The 17005-nt window shown below is 35.1% G+C and overlaps 1 protein-coding gene across 2 annotated transcripts; it reads right to left on the reverse strand.

Moving 5' to 3' along the window:
* Positions 1-6727: 6727 nt before the first annotated feature.
* On the reverse strand, positions 6728-15917 carry LOC137396535 (frizzled-1-like). Of its 2 annotated transcripts, none has more exons than XM_068082844.1 (4): positions 15415-15917; positions 14677-14808; positions 9342-9516; positions 6728-7184 (listed from the first exon to the last, which is right to left on the reverse strand). In XM_068082844.1, the coding sequence occupies exons 1-4, from the start codon at positions 15869-15871 to the stop codon at positions 7127-7129; spliced, it is 822 nt and encodes a 273-aa protein (XP_067938945.1). In that variant the 5' UTR covers positions 15872-15917; the 3' UTR covers positions 6728-7126. The 2 variants fall into 2 exon arrangements, with proteins under 2 accessions (XP_067938945.1, XP_067938944.1); XM_068082843.1 differs by having other exon boundaries at positions 14677-14814; positions 15415-15915.
* Between the last annotated feature and the right edge of the window lie 1088 nt (positions 15918-17005).

Here is a 17005-nt window from a genome sequence, read left to right on the forward strand (position 1 = left end):
TTTATCTACTATCCCAGCAGGTTTTTCCAGCTCTTCTGCTGATGTAACTTATCTACTATTCCAGGAGGTTCTTCCCGATCTTTTGCTAGTGTAACTTCATTTACTATTCCAGGAGGTTCTTCCAGATCTTCTGCTGATGTAACTTTATTTACTATTCCAGCAGGTTTTTCCAGCTCTTCTGCTTATGTAACCTTATCTACTGTTCCAGCAGGTTTTTCCAGATCTTCTACTGATGAAACTCTAGCTACTTCTACTCAGTTAATTGATGCCGACACATGAGTTAAATAGTTGAGCCTATGTTGACATATACTCTACGACACAGGATTCCCCCAATCCCTTTGGATCTCAACACCTTGTGAATCCACTTTCAGCAATTTTTGCCGAACTACCTCCCTATAGATTAAACCACATAACATGTTATATATCTGCTGACACTGCCACCATTCTTACCGCCTACAGTACAGTTTACTATTTAATTTTGTGTTGGTTTACCATGAAACTGTTATGCCATAGAATAGCGGCAATCTCACTTGTATAGCCATGTAATCTATATCCGCTCCAGTTGTATTAACCTCATGATATAAATATAATCAAAGCCACTATTTGCTTGCAGAATTTGTCATATATGTCAGGGGTTAGGGCGGGACTACCTTGACCATACGCAACTGAAAGGTTTAGGGTTAAACACCTAGCTGGGGACTGTGGTGTGAGTTGAGCTCTTTCTCTCAAATCTAGCTCCTCTCAAATAGGGTGCCAAATAAAACAAAAGCAAAGACAGGTGAGAAAATGGCATCTTATACAAACCTACCTCAATGGCATATCCAAGCTGCTGAGCGTCATAAGGTATATTCCTTCGGCAAATATTGAAATGAGTTAACCGTCGCCTTAGTGTTCTTTCACTAAACCAAATGATTACAATGTTATTTACAGTTACAACTCTAAATAAAATCAACAAACGAAACAAATGTAACACACAAACATCAAAAACACATTGGCACTGTGAATTAATTTATGATCATGTTATTATAACATCATTATTGTGCTCACTAGCTGTACAACATTCCTTTATATTTTATAATTATTGAAGACAGATGATTTAAATAGAAAAAAAATCTAGAGCATGAAATATGATGTCATTTGGTGATAATGAATGCAATTTAACTGGACAATCACATTTTGTAAAAAAGTTGTCACAGAAAACAGGAACAAGCAGTGCATGGTCGTGACATTTCTGCATTATGCTGTCATACTTAACAAAACACGTCGCCAATTGAAATTATAAAATAGCTTCACCAGCACTTAACAGCGTTTAACAGTCAAAGTTGGAAATTTTGTTCCAAAAACAGACACCAATTAGCGATTGTCAAAAATCTAGTTAACCAATGTATCCTGTGTATCTAGTAAGCGTTTGGGGATTGGCGTCAACAGATATCGTAAACTGGGTTAGCAAAAGGCTTTCCTCAAGCCTTTTTGAACACCGCAAGCCTGGGTAGCATTTGTAATTATAAAAAACAAAATTGTAAAAAAAACATTAAATCACGCTATCTTCCCACCTTATCTCCAAACACTTGCTAGATACATAGGTTAGCTTTTAGGTAGATTTTTGACAATTGCCACCAAATACGAGAACTCGTATACAGAACACATTGGCTTTCAAAAAGACTGTCAGGGATATAATTCTAAAAACATCAATTACCATCATATACAATAACAATGCCGTACTAACTTTTAACTTTCTTCTAATCCCGTGCCTGTTTTCAAGTACTTTCACTAACTGAACATTGCTCAGACCCTGAGAAAAATATCGGCTTAACAACAACCACAATTCTTCAAGATCTACAATAAAAATTGAACGTAAAAAAGTTCAACCAAATAATGAACAGGTTCACTAATCTACTCAATTTGCTAAGGAAAGGCTCAAGGCCAAGTACTAACCAGTTACTGACCACAAAACATGTGTATATGTTATGCGATAGTTCTCGCTGTATGTATAAATCAGATAGCCATTTAAATAAATTTTTAAACAAGCCTAAATCAATTACTAGAGATGTTCATGATAATAGAGGATAGGTGTTAACAACAGCCGGATACTGAACAAAAATTACTCAAGAAAATTAGCAGTTGATGGATTATATGAAGTGTGTCTTCACTCAAGGGCACTTGGGGTTTACAGCAATATGATAGATCAGTTGGCTCTATAATAACAGTATATAAAAAACAGGGGTAGAAAACAAAACACCATGAAAGCCAATTTGCATAAAACCTTGTCTATTTGTAAATAAGAGCAGTACAAGATTAATTCCAGACTTTAAAGAAAAATAGCCTACCTTTACGCTACTTCTCAAAGACACAAACTGCTGCGAGATGGTGAAAAAAGAGGACCTGACTTACTTACAGGCTAGTTCAACACGCCCACTGAGTGCAGGCATTATATGGACAGATGTTTCAAGTAGCTACCTTGAAACATCTGCAGGTCCACTTTTTTCACCATCTCACAGCAGTTTGTGTCTTTGAGAAGTAGTGTAAAGATGGGTTATTTTTCTTTAAAGTCTGGAATTAATCTTGTACTGCTCTTATTTACAAATAGACAAGGTTTTATGCAAATTGGCTTTCATTGTGTTTTTTTTTCTACTCTTGGTTTTTATATACTGTGATTATGTATTCAACTTGTCTATCATATTGCTGTAAACGCCAAATACTCATGCCTTGACTGATAATAGCTTGTATTCCACGTGCAGATTAAACATCAGGTATAAGCTATTATACTATCATTAATATTGATTAGTGATGGTAGGGTTTATTAGTGATTTTTATCTATGTAATTCTTTGTTTGGTATAGTAGTCAGTTTTATGGTCTGACAACATTTCTAACTTCCTTGTGAACCAAACTCACCCATAGAAACCTATAGTTATAAGAAATACCATTAAGAAGTAATAAATATTTGACAGCAAAACAATTTATATATACCGCTTTTTCAGACAAGAAATACTAATATTAATCAACGCATGCCATTGGTCATTGAGTAGTTTTAAGTTACCAATAGTATATTATTTAATAAAGTGAGGGCGAGAAAACGAGGGCGAGCCGTGCAGCCCGATGTCTACCCGGCATCGAGTCGATGTCTACCCGACGTCGCCCTTTCTTAGAAACCGTGGGTTCGCGACCCAAGATAAAGAAAACTGCGGGCGAGGTTTTCATAATATCGAGTTGCGAACTCGCGGTTTTTAAATCAGCCGCCATAAAAAGGTACAGAGCATATACATTTGATGTTTTGATGAAATCGTCCAAAATATGTGTAAACACACGGTATTTATACAGACTAACAGACAGACTAACAGACAGACTTGGTGACAAAGTGGGAGTTATTAATATAGATAAAAGAAAAACATGATTACGGAACTTTAAATGAGTAATAATTGGTTATTATTATATATAATAGTCATAACCAGTCAAGGACTATGATGTCAAAATTTCAGAAATTTGAAACGGTAATTACATTTACGCTGTGTCTATGATGCTATTGTAAATTAAATGCCCAATTAACATTTATTAGTGTAATAAAATAGATTAAAACTAAACAACTAGACACTAGAAAAGATTACTAGATAGTTGTTTAGGATTGACCAATCACAGCGAACAGTGTTCTCTGATGTCAATACAAAAATTCATAGATTAACATATGAATAAAATCGACGGCTACCAGCGACAACTACAATATGGTACTAATTATATCGCTCATGCCTATTGATTATTGTTAGTGATTATAAACATTATTATGATTTATTTAAAAACACTCATATTTTACAAGCAAACCCATGAGCACCTCAATCAGGTGTTACCAAAAGTAACAATGCAATGAGAAATTTTTATATGAACATTTGCTGCTCATATGGATACTGCACAGCTTCCGTGTTATCAAGTCTATAGAATGTCAACATACTTTAAACTGCTGCTGTTTCAAGTCTAAAGGCTACTTTATTAAAGCTGTCATGTACTTGGTAGAGCAACGATTATAGTGAGCAGTGTTTTATGGTGAGGATAAAATCTTCAAGTAATCCCAATTGCCTTTTGTGTTGTACTCTCATGGTACAAAATTGTGCAAGTTAAGCTACAATGTTGTTCACCTCACGATACAAAGTCGTACACATTAAGTTACAATGTTGTACACCTTGAGGTACAAAGATGTGCATCTTAAGGTACAAAGTTGTACGCTTCAAGGTACAATGTTGTGCACTTTAAACTGGCTAATTGTAATCTATATAGGTGTGCTTTACCTAGTCGCTGCAGCATTTCCTTGTGTATGATAGCATTTCCATGCTTCGAGTGGATTTGGAGTTGATTCTACTGTGAATCATAGGAACCGTAAAATCCGAACGCATTTGATGCCATTTCGCTTCGCTAAATTTGTGCAAAATGTACTTGCTGTAAGAGTACTGGTCGACATTATAGCAATGCTCACTGCTGATAAATCCAAAGCGATAATACTCGACTAAGCTCTCCCCAGAAAAGGTAAAAAATTAAGCATTGCACTCAATTACGATCAGGCATCATGGCTTAGTTAGTGCAGCTAATTAACTATGCTTAAATTGAAAAGCGACTGTGATCCGAAAGCAAGTCTACTTTAACCAGTTTTGTTTTGAGAAAAGATTTATATAGTGCAACTCCGATTTGTTAAAACAGTAAGATGCGAGTTTACCAGCAGTGGGCAACTCCGAACCCATTTGAATCACGGAAATGGGGTGATATCAGCTGTCTTGATGGTTTTATGTTGCTAAAGGCTGGCTCACATTTACCTTCTTTTTGCCTCCTTCAGAGGCAGGAACTTCCCAAGCTTGTTTGATGCAGAGCTTAGCAAACTCGATCGACCTCATATGTTCAAAAAATTTAACAATCATAAATAACTTCTTGAAGCATTTTATAAAGAATGTGAAAAACTCTTTACTCAAAGACATCGTGTTGTAAACTTTTATCAGAATCACAAAAATACGGAAGCATTTGCATTTGAAGTATGTGTAACCCCTAGGAGTTGTGCTACCAATGTGTAGGCAAGCACTGTCTGTCAAATCAAAGGTTGTTTCATTGTATTTATCTCTAGCATTTGTATTAGTCTCCATACACTCAGCCGTTGAGGTTCAAGAAGTTTAGCTTGAATTCTCAGTACAATAAGGATGTTCAGGCAAACATGGTTACTACATAGGATTGTTATTCTGTAGTAACAACAGCCCTCAAAATAAAGAAGCGCATGAACTCTCGAACAATTAGTCATGTATTGGGTGATAGAAGACTAAGCATTACGTGTGCAGCAATGTCATTTGCTACCACACAGTCATTAGTCTATGTAGATAACCACAGGCTATATGACAACTACTGTCTTCACAGCTCTATGAAGGAAGAATAAACCAGGGCAGACCCAGACTGATATGCAAATATATACATAGATGTACAAGATGTATTACATGTCAAAACAAGAATCAGATGACAAGAGAAGGCGTAAAACAGAGCTAAATCATAAGACAAGCATCATTGAAGAGACAGATCGCGGGAGAACTGTTAGTCAACAGGTGGTACACAGGCTTACATTATGTGCAAGTAAAATTACAGTTGAAATTTTAATTGCAAGAGATCATGGATGCAAAATTTCTAAGTTATGAAACGTATTTTCATAAATATATCGTTCCGAATAAAGAAAGATGCTTTTAAACACGAAAGACCGGGCAGAAGTAGATGGCAGCTCAGTTTATAAGAGGCGCGTATGAACTGCTCTGGCATTGGCTGACACTCAACGACTTCCTTTCTTTCTTCTCTGTTGACCAACGCCTAATATTTAAGGTATAAAATACTGTTCATAGTTTTATTCACTATTTCTCTGTTTTTTTCCAATGTGTATTTTATCTATTTATTATGCAATAATCCGGTTTTAACACGTATTTGTTACAAACTTTAACCTTTATTTATAGTTTATAAAATCATGCATTGCGTGCAAGTTTGGCGGGACTTGCAATGAATCAGGGTATTTAAATGGTAAAATGCATTATAGTATAAAAACTTTTTTACATACAAAGGTTTGACTGAATCAAAACTACCTAGTTGATTGGTGTGTTTAGCCTGAGCACCAGGTTGTTTACTATATACTACTGATTTTAACGCAACAAAGAGGTTTCTATAATATTATAACTGATCAACACAAGGTACTCATGCTATTAATCAGAAAGCTAGTGTTGGAAAACCTTTGCTCTAATTCCTGGGTGCACATTTATTAGTATAGTGCTGAGGCTATGAATATAACCAGCCTTGTTCAGATATTGATTAAATGAAAAGGTTCAGAGGCTCAAATTCATGTTACTAGCGACGTTAGATCAGATCTCTAGCACTGAGTAATCACGTCTGTCAACTGATGCATAGCCTTAAAACTTCCTTTGTCTAGCCCAACAGTGTGAGTGGAAGTTATTAATTCAGAGCTCATTATTTTACATTGATAGTATCTAGCCTGCCTTTCTTGATATCTTTCTCGCACGATTTTCTTTAAATGCCGGTGTTGATTGTCTAAAAAAACATTTTCAAATTAATTTCTAAGCACCTCTATCTACTTTGGCTATTTGGTGCAGAATTTTAAAATGTGTGTATTATGTATTTGTGCTGAAACAAATAATTTTGGTCATATTATATTTTTGTTGTCTTTTAAACGTATAAAAGTAAACTATATAGACAATACCATTAATATGATGCTTAGACTGTTGCAAAATATTTATTAATAGATTCATGTATATGCCAGAGCTAAATGCGCAGACAATGTACTCATATAATACAATGTAGTATAATGCATCTTATTTAAAACAAATATAAAATCATATTAATAAACAATACTTATAAGCTTATGCCAACTGGAAGTACAGAGAAGGGAATTTGGTCCCTTGTGTACAAGCAGCCAGGCATGGTCAAAGCTTAATTTAACAGTTAACACTGTAACAACAACATGTTATACATCATTCCTTAGAATTGAAAGATTTGAAAATAATCTACAATAAGTGAAATATTGCATATGATTTATGGCACAGGCTTGTGTGCCAAGAACTGCATAATCTAATTCCGCCATTTCAAAGTTATAAATTGTATACTTCTTGTCTTTTATACCTGTACTATGCGTACCATTTGTCCATTCTTGCTGACTTTGGGAAAACTGAAACTGCAACAGACAAAAAGAAAAGTAAAGATTAAATGAATTTAAAAAATCCATTATTGTTTTAACATAGATTCTGCGTTGATCATGACAAGGCAACTCCTGTGATATGATATAAAGTAGATGCTCCTATAACGTATACCTCCTATAACTTAACATCCAGATAACGCAAAGAATTTAATTGAAATTTTTGCTTCGTACTACGTAAAATATCCCATATAACGTAAAGTTTCAAGTCGGTGCAAATTTTAGAACTTGATTCGAATGACAAAAGTCTCGAAAGTAGCCTTAAAATATCCCTTTTTCTTCTGCAGCACTTGAGGGAGAAAATGACATATACAGTCATCTTTATTTATATATTTGAGTACCTTGACAATTTAGTTCGCCGTGAGAGATAGTCAGTTGTGTCAATCAAGCACGTAGAATAAGTAGCTGCGCAAATATTCAGAAATCCTTAAAAGCGATCGATTAGTAAACACGTTACAGAGTTAGTATGCCAAGCAGAATGTGACAAGTTGTAGTCACGTCGACAGCTATATTTTATCTTTAAATCAAAACCTCAGCAAATGATAGATGCATGGTCAGACAGACATTACTCTTTTACGTATAATAAATATATATTTTTGTTTTACTTTATTTTAGACATACAAAATGTTTTTATTATTTTGCCTTTGCAGAATAGACCTCGCTTTCTATAAAAGTAAAAGGATACATGTAAATTTATATCAAAATTTTGCGCTCTCCTTAACTTATTGTAAAATTACCGCAGTCATGGACCAAGCAGACATAAAAGAGAGTGGATTTGTTAATGCAAACCAATAATAATAATAAACAATAATAATACTCCAGTTACTGTACAGTCATTAATTTAATATGTTAAGTCTCGTCTTTTTCTTTTATGAAGAGCCAAAGATTTGAGTTTGAGAAGATCTTAGAACATATTAGAAAATTTTTATGTACTTTACTGTTTGTATAACATTACATTCTAATAACACAGACCTTCCCAGAACGAGTTATTTACGTTGTAGGAGCGTCTACTGTATATGATATGCTGTTCGTAACACAAAAGTGTTAGTGCAGTTATTACTGTTAGTACCATTGTGTACAGTAAGACTATTAGCATTATCACTAACAATACACCGATGCTATTACTATCGCTACTATTACTAGCAACACCACTGTTTATTGCCAACACACAAGTATTGCTCCAGCAACTAATACTGTGATCGAATACTGCTCCTGTAACTAATACTGCCAAATAGGGTAACAGACTGACAGAACTCACGGTTTATTTGCAACAACAACTTTTTTAACTCCCTGAAATATTATGCCTGGCAGCTTCTGACACTTTTTGAAGGAGAAAGGCCATTTTTTTAAAAATTGGATATAATAATATATATATAATAATATATATTATATAATAATGCGTGACATAAAATTAAAATACTAGAATATCAATAACCCAGCTGAGAATCAACAAGCACCCGACCTTGACCTGTTGTAGCAAAACAATTACTCATGCCAGTCACTCACTATTGATCAGGTTCACTTGCATTTATATATATTTCTATCACTATAAAGAGTTGGCTATTCTACATTGGAATTAAAAAGTAATTCTACGACTAAACATAAATAAGATAAAGTAAACTCAAAGCTACAACAGAACTTTAGATTAATAGTGATAAGTGGAGGAACTATTTAAGCTAAAACTTATCTGGAAAATCAAAATTGTCTTCACTACAAATCTGTTTTGCAGTCTTGAAACATATTTATACAGAAAAAAATCGACTTTGCAGATAAGCTTTACTCTAATATATATTAATATATTTATACATTTAAATATGTATATATTTACATATTTATATACGTTTATCTATATATGTTTACGTTAGTATACTATTACATATCTATTCGTTTGTAAATTTATGAAACAAGTATACTTTTTAGCAGAAGTTGCAGCCTTCACACAATGGTTGCAAGAGAAAGCATTCTTTTTGATGATGGTGAAAAGTTCTATTTACCGAGCCCAATTGGAGCCGTTGTAAAAAGTACATCACAGAACTGCTAGCGACTAAACAGCTTGGTTTTAAAGCATTTGCCATAATCAAAAAGCTCTCAGTCTAAACAGAAGAGCGAGTACTTTGTGGTGAGCAAGAGACTTACAGTTTCTTCGATCTTGAAGTGATACTTAGCGCCATCCTTTGCTTTATCCTAATTCTCTTGTTCAGCTCCTTTCTTTGCTTTCTCGAAGAAGCCTGTGTGGTGAGATTTGTGAGCCAAAACACCTCCATTTTCTTGCCTTCACAGGTAACTTGAGGTTGCCAGTAGACACTGCACACTACAAACACAAGTTGTTTGAGAAAATCAAGTCTGAAGCTACTGTTAGAAGTTAAGAAAAAATATTGCATTATATGTGGTTTGAACTAACAGCATTCAGCTCCATTGCTCAGCACACCGCCACCTGCATTAATCATTCGCCTTTCAGGATTTAAGTGTTGTACATTTTCTATAATGTGTTGTCCAGTCTTTATAATGTATTGTCCCTTTAATAAGAAAGGGAGGAGAGTGGGAGAGAAAGAGTGGGAGAGAGAGAGAAGAAGAGAGAGAGGGAAAAAGTGGAAAGGAGAGGAGGGAGAGAGGAATAGGGAGGGAGGAGAGTGGAAGTGGGAGAGAGAAAGGTAGGGAAGAGATGGAGAGAGAAGGGAGAGATTACTCTAGGTGACACTCAAAATATCCACGTTCTGCAGAATACACTGTACAGTCAGAATACCATGTTGATAAGTGTTTTATCCTGGAACACATTGAAAAATTGGCAAAACTCTCACTTTCTAAACTCACATTTGATAGAGCACTGCCATGGCACAAGCTGCTATAAAACTAGTTGAGGCAAGGCAGGGGTCTCAAATATTTATGGATATTTCATGTTTTAAGCAAAAATAATTCAAAACTTAGATTATAACAAATGTGTTCAGTTTATGTTAAATTCTTCTATTGGATTGATTCATCAGTCTTCAATAGAGCAATTACCATGTCTGTCATAGTTAACCCATAACAGACTGGAGAGGATAACTCCAAGTTCACTAGTGGACCAGCAACTAAAAGAATACACATAACCCACTACATGATAGATAGTTCTTAGACATTTAGTCAGAGGTTTATCTTTAGTTTATGCATAAGAAATACAAAAGCACCTCATTTGATGCAAAATAGTACAGGAATCCAATTTTAATGTTTTATACAAACATAACAGAACGCTGGCCGTATAGCAAATGTGTTCAGTCTATGCTAACAATGTTCTATTGGATTCATTTGAGGGCTCTTGACAGATCAAATATTACCAAAAGCAGCATAGGGAAGATAACTCCAGAATTGTGAATACACTTTGGACTAAATGAATACTTAATGATATACTTTATGGATATTTCATTACGAAGGCCCATTTATGGTACGCACAGAAAACCCAAACCAGCCATTTGTTCACCTCTCATCATTATGTTGGCTGAATGCCTTGTTCAGTTTATAACTAAACAATATGTTAGTTTGAGCCGGTTTGAACCAGATTTTTCCGGTTGAGTATTCTTGTAAGCTAAATGAAAAACCATATTTAGATGATGAGTCGACCTGAGAATGTAGATTCACAAAGTTTATTGTTAAGAGCAATAAATTCTACTTTTGGGATTACTACTTTTGGCTCCATATTCAGCAACCAGTTCTGACAAAGAGCCAAGTGCTAGAACGTGTGTTCAATACTCTGCTCCAGTTTCGCAGGCCATACATAAACTCATAATCTACCATTGCATGTTATTATCAGTTTATATTTTGCCATATTATTTATGGTATACGCATTGATTATAATCTAGTTCCAAGATATGTGACAAATGATTTATTTGTGTTGCACAAAAGAGCATTTTGATTAATTGCAAATCTAAATCATATTCCATCATATTATATTATAAATTATAATTTATTAATTGATTCATGATTAATAAATCAATAAAATAAATTTAATTACAATGAATTACTTGATAACAGTGATTTATCAAACTAGAATTACCCAAACAAGAATGGTGTAGACTGCAATTCTGAATCACATAGTAGACCTCACTTTGACAGTTGGTAGGTAACATTCGATAGCAGGTGACGTGTGATGGCATATGGCAGCAAGTGAGGTATCGTGACAGGTGACATATGGTGGCAGGTAGCATATAGTAGCAGGTGACATATGGTGGCAGGTGACATATCGTGACAAGTGACATATGCTGGCAGATGACATATTGTGGCAGGTGACATATGGTGGCAGGTGAAATATAATAGCAGGTGACATATGACATATGGCATATGACATATGGATTTAAATTGGATGCTATAGTAACACACTATATTTTCATTCAAAATGAGTTTCAACTTATGGATAGCAAAGTCTTAATGTTGTCTTGTTTGACCTTCATAGATCAGAGTCATAGTTGTGTACAAGCATTATTTGTGTGTAAGCAATATCAATGTCTCATTTTTGTTACATGTATCTAGATTGGGCACTAAAGCAAACAATTTTTTGTGAATCATCAATCACTAAACAACTGGCGGGTGAAACTGTTTGGGTCTGTTTTCTTCATCGAAATGGCTTGTTATGAAGATAGTAAAGCCTGGGGTCATATCCTGTTTTGCCAGAAAAATTGACAGCCATAAATAGTTAAACCAAAATCGATAAACATAACTGTCAAAACAAGATGTCAAGAGCTGTCAGGTTTATGCTTCAAACATTGCTTTTATGGTTCACATCTGTTTACTAAGCAGGCTGAAGGGAGACCTATTACTAACACCAACCTTTGCTTGTAATATGAGACAACATTAAACGTGTCAATTACACACATGTAGATATCTTGCACTACACAGGGTGGTGTAGTTTACATCTTAGTCGCTCCACATACAAACACATACAGTGAAACCACAACACACAAGGTGAAACTACAACACACAAAGTAAAACTACAACACACAAAGTGAAACCATAACACACAAAGTGAAACTACAACACACAAAGTGAAACCACAACACGCAAAGTTAAACTCTGCTACTCATTGCTTTGTACCATGCATTTCCAAATTATCACAAGTTGGAGCAAGTATTCCTATAGTAATACATTGCATTTTACTCAATTTACTCAATCAAAAGCTATAATTAGTACTTGAAGAAACCTAGAGCATTAAATCAATGAATCTATTAAATTAAAAAGTTAAATCAATGAAGTATGTAAAATTATATAAAATACTAAATGCAAAACCAAAGTTATATATAAAAAGTAAGTTTGTAAAATAATGCTATAAATAATAAATAACATATAAAATATAATATAAAAGGTAAACATGAAATACAAATATAATTATTTGTATTTCTAAAGTAATGCTATAACTAATAAATAACATGTAAAATGTATTATAAAAGGTAAACATGAAATATAAATGTAAAATACATTTACAAAATATAACTATAAAGTATAGACTTAAATAATGTTATGTAATAACGTTTTTTTTAAAGATGTATGAACGGAAGTGATGGCTCGGCAACGTTCAGATTCAGTAGCAAAGTGATTGATAGAAATATCCAACTTCTTGTAACCCACACTAGATAAAGACTAATCTTAGACTTATCTAGTTAAACTAGTCTATGTATTTTGATTGCTTTAAAACTTTGCTTTTGATTTCTACCAGCATTTTTATTTTTATTTGCAAAACTGCAATGTTTTAAAAAAATTTAGCTATAACACATTGCAAATTACTTTGTATGCAATGACAAATAATTATTTATAATTCACATCATATCTAAGGGTTGTCTACAGTCAAACCTCTAAGTAAAAATCACACTTGATGAATGCTAAAGATGTTTTTATTGGATCTAATTATGGGTAATCTTCTCATCAACAAAAAGAGAGGGTAACTCCAAATTTATAAATAACAAATGCTTGTTGCGCCGCTTTATTCGAAGATGAACATTTGGTTCATCTTCGAATAAAGCGAAGAGATAGTTTTCTAGATAGTGTATCTCTTGTAATATCTGAGACTTGAACAAAAAATGAGAGATACTTCTAAGAAAAACACGTAGAACCAAAGGCAACTAAAATAGTTGTGCTTAGGCGGCCATTCTGAGGCGAAGCCTTGAACAAAACAAAAAACAGACAGAGCTTCAGCAGAGTTAACATAGGGTACGTAAACTAACTTATAATGTGTGAGCTCTGAATTACCATCACTGATTTATGTTTTTGCGCCGCTTTAAGTTGTTTCAGACTTCTGTCTTTGGAATTTTTCTGTTTTTTCTTTAGACAGTCACTTCTGTATGGCTTTGTGAACTTGTTAAAAAACATGATCTGAAGATGTTTGCGTTTTATTTCCTATAAGTTCTTTTAATTTTAAGCCAAATCCTGTTTTTTCCTCATACTGGTGCCAATCACATTTTTCCCATAACTGTAAAACCAAAAAGGACACGATGAAGTACTATTTAATACTTTAGTAATTAAATTTGCTCTAGTATTTTACCTATTTTTATCAATGCAATTTACCCACTTGTACTTCCTTCTAGGCCCACCCACAAAATAGAAATTTCAGCCAAACAGGAACTGAGTTTTTTTAAGTATGTACCCTAAATTTAGTACTTGAAAACGCTTAAACTTTTGTTTAACCTTTGACAAATACTACGTATATTCCTACATGTAAGTACATATACATGTTCCTATATACTTGACATACAGTACTTGTATAGTACATTGTGTATACTGAAATCCATAAAAGATTAATAAGATTTTGTTGATGACATCAACTAGCTCATTGCTAGGGAGCTTTTTTGTCGATTGACTGCTATTTCGTTAATGTCTAAAGGCTGATTCTATCTATATCGCTGTATGTAGGAATTGTCTTACCGGCGATTACTGGTTGACCATGTGCGCCGTCATGCGATGGCATTGTCGAAGCAACGCGAATACGTCAGGAAAATTGCAGTTGTCAAACATTTCCAATAGTTCGCTGACCATCCACGACAGACTTCTGTGATGGTGGTTAGCCGTCGCGGACAGCTTGATCTATATTTTCATCCATGACAGTTTCTGCTGGGCTAGTATTTCATCATTTTCGCAAGCATATTATATAATGGTAACGCTATCCTGCGGATTATTTGTCAATGTAAAGGCAGACGGGTTTGTGATAGTGTGAACAATGATATTACAGGCGATCACCGAAGTATTGTGGGATCATTGCCGACATATGGCGATATAGTCTGAACCAGCCTTTAGAGATGAGGCCGATTGTGTATTACTATACTCATACCTATGAAGGGCGTTGAAAACCTACAATGGAGCAAATCCGTGGTAGATAAGGCCACAAAGTGACTAGTGTATTTCAGAAAATTTGGAAGTGTAAGAGTAATTGTAGAACTAAGTGAGACTCTGCAATTAACTATTGAGATTTACAGCAAGAATTGGTATTCAGACTGCGATCTGATTGAGCACTTACCTCCCGCGCAGATATCATCAAACTGTTCTCTGTTGGCGACAGCTGATTGATAAATCAGGTTTCGTCTTTTTTTACTTTTATCGTATTGAGCGCAGTTAGTTTTGTAGCGAGCTCGAAAAGCCAAGAGTTTATCTGAAACTGAAATCATTGAAGAATAGCACAATAAAAGAGTCATAACATTAAAAAAGTTTCCATTTAGCAGCTTTTTCGATATAAAATAGATTGAAAAATGATTGTTTTGCATACATACCTGCCAACTCTCACGCATTGGGCATGAGACTCACGCAATCACCCAAAGAAAAAATGAAAATGCATGAGAAATGCGTGAGATTTTTGCCCCAATTTCCACAATTTTATATATACCATCATTAATACATCAATTGCCCCAAAACCAAATCTCACGCACTGCCCCACTCTTGGGTTGGCAGGTCTGTTTGCATATGGTTAAAGACTAACTTGTTATTTTTTAGCATTTTTCATACCACAAACGTTTCAACTTTCCCAGTTGTCCAATGTAAGAATATCACAAAGAAATGTTTTTTTGTGGTAAATCTATAACACTTCTGGGAACATAAAGTTCCCAATCACCCTGCCAAATGTCTGTCTGTGCAGCCAGCCTTTAGTATAACTGCCAAAACAGCTTTCTGCAACAAATAACGAGTAATGAAAATTGTCTTTGACTGAGCAGCTATAGAAATTTCTGGCATGCGCTCAACAGCTAGCAGTCTCTCAACATACCTGTAGTCCCTGGAGAAGTAGTCATTTCCTGTGTGATCGTAACAGTCGACGGAGTTTGTGCCGGTATGCAAACGCCTTCAGTCTCTTCGGGAAATCTTTCGCAAGAAAAGTTTTCTGGCCACTCAAATCCAAATCTTTCCAATAGACTACCACAACCGGACTGAACTGCCTCACAAGAGTTCCGACAGGGAGGGATTGGATGGTCAAGTATAGTGCAAGGAGAAAAAAAAAGTGTGCAAAAAAATGACAACGAACTTGGCGAACAGTCGATCTTTAGCAGCGGAGTGAACGGAAGAAATTCTCTTTTTGCCTCATCTTGTGTTTCATGGCCCAGATTGTTTGGGTAAGAAGTCTGGTTGTAGCCTAAATTCAAACACGAATCAACCTCGATCTTTTCACAGCGCTGGCCTAGGGCAGTTCCGCAAAAAAATAATAGCATGAATAGAAGTCTCGCCATACTGACTACTAGCAGCAGTTTGATTGGCAGCGACGCTTGAATAACAGCCACACTGCTATACGCTGACCCTAGGCGCCCTTATTCATCCAACCCTAACACATATCAGCCCACTTCAATTACACATGTATTGGGAAAGAGATTGGCAAAGTTTCAAACCAAATATCTGTTGCAAGTATTTAGTTACAACACCACTCAAGGTCAACCCTTTCTAACCATACACAGATATTTTTAGAGAGTGATGATCGAGTGTTCCTAGCAAGAAGGCAGAGTATCAGAAAAGAAGGGATCATGTTGCCCAACGCACATCTGTTTATCGATTCATGAAGTTTTCATATAGCGGTAGGGTAGCGCATGGCATTGCAATGCTATCATGGAAACAGCCGGATCACTTTTATTTTGTCATGATTCGGTGTCACTGTTTGGGAGCGAACATCCGCGTGATGCAGCATCTTTGTGCCAGGGAAGTGGCCTAACGACCAATGGCGTTGCACCTGTGCGAGGGGGGCATGAGATTTGCTTTCTTGTTACTCTGTATGTAAAATTTTTGGTGTTAAAACCTCAGAAGAAAATAACTTTTCCAAATAACGTCAATAGTCACACTTTTTGCCTGTCCTAGTTATGGCACCGGCTATAGCGTTCAAGTTGCAAGATTATGCATCTCTATGGACAACCATTTTAGTTTGTATTCGCTCATGATTGTTGGAATAAATCTTTAAATATAGCTTCAGGTACGTTGCTATAGATGTTGCAAATGGTTTAAAAATAGATCAGCTGAAACTTGTCCCACTGTTTGATAAGTAGGATGCAAGTAAGATGCGAGTTCACCAGCAGTGGGCAACTCCGAACCCATTTGAAGCATGGAAACGGGGTAATATCAGCTTTCTTGATGGTTTTATGTTGCTAAAGGCTGAGTCACAGTTATCTTCCCTTTGCTTTCTTCAGAGACAAAAACTTCACAAGCTTGTTTGATGCAGAGCTTAGCAAACTCGATCGACTTCATAGGTTGAAAAAATTTAACAATAATAAAAAACTTTCTGAAGCAATTTATAAAGAATTTGATAAACTCTTTACTCAAAGACACCGTGTTGTAAAAGAATGAGTTTTATCGAAATCACAAAAAGACAGAAGCATTTG

This window comes from Watersipora subatra, chromosome 5 (genome assembly GCF_963576615.1).
Source record: "Watersipora subatra chromosome 5, tzWatSuba1.1, whole genome shotgun sequence".
Lineage (NCBI taxonomy): Eukaryota > Metazoa > Bryozoa > Gymnolaemata > Cheilostomatida > Watersiporidae > Watersipora > Watersipora subatra.

What these genes read in the sequence shown, in the direction of transcription:
- LOC137396535 (XM_068082843.1), bottom strand. Translation starts at nt 15,871, where the DNA reads ATGGCGAGACTTCTATTCATGCTATTATTTTTTTGCGGAACTGCCCTA. An exon ending in TGATGATATCTGCGCGGGAG is followed by an intron (nt 9,517 to 14,676) that starts GTAAGTGCTCAA and finishes TTGTGTTTGTAG; the next exon opens with TGTGCAGTGTCTACTGGCAA. An exon ending in ACTTCAAGATCGAAGAAACT is followed by an intron (nt 7,185 to 9,341) that starts GTAAGTCTCTTG and finishes TGTCTGTTGCAG; the next exon opens with TTTCAGTTTTCCCAAAGTCA.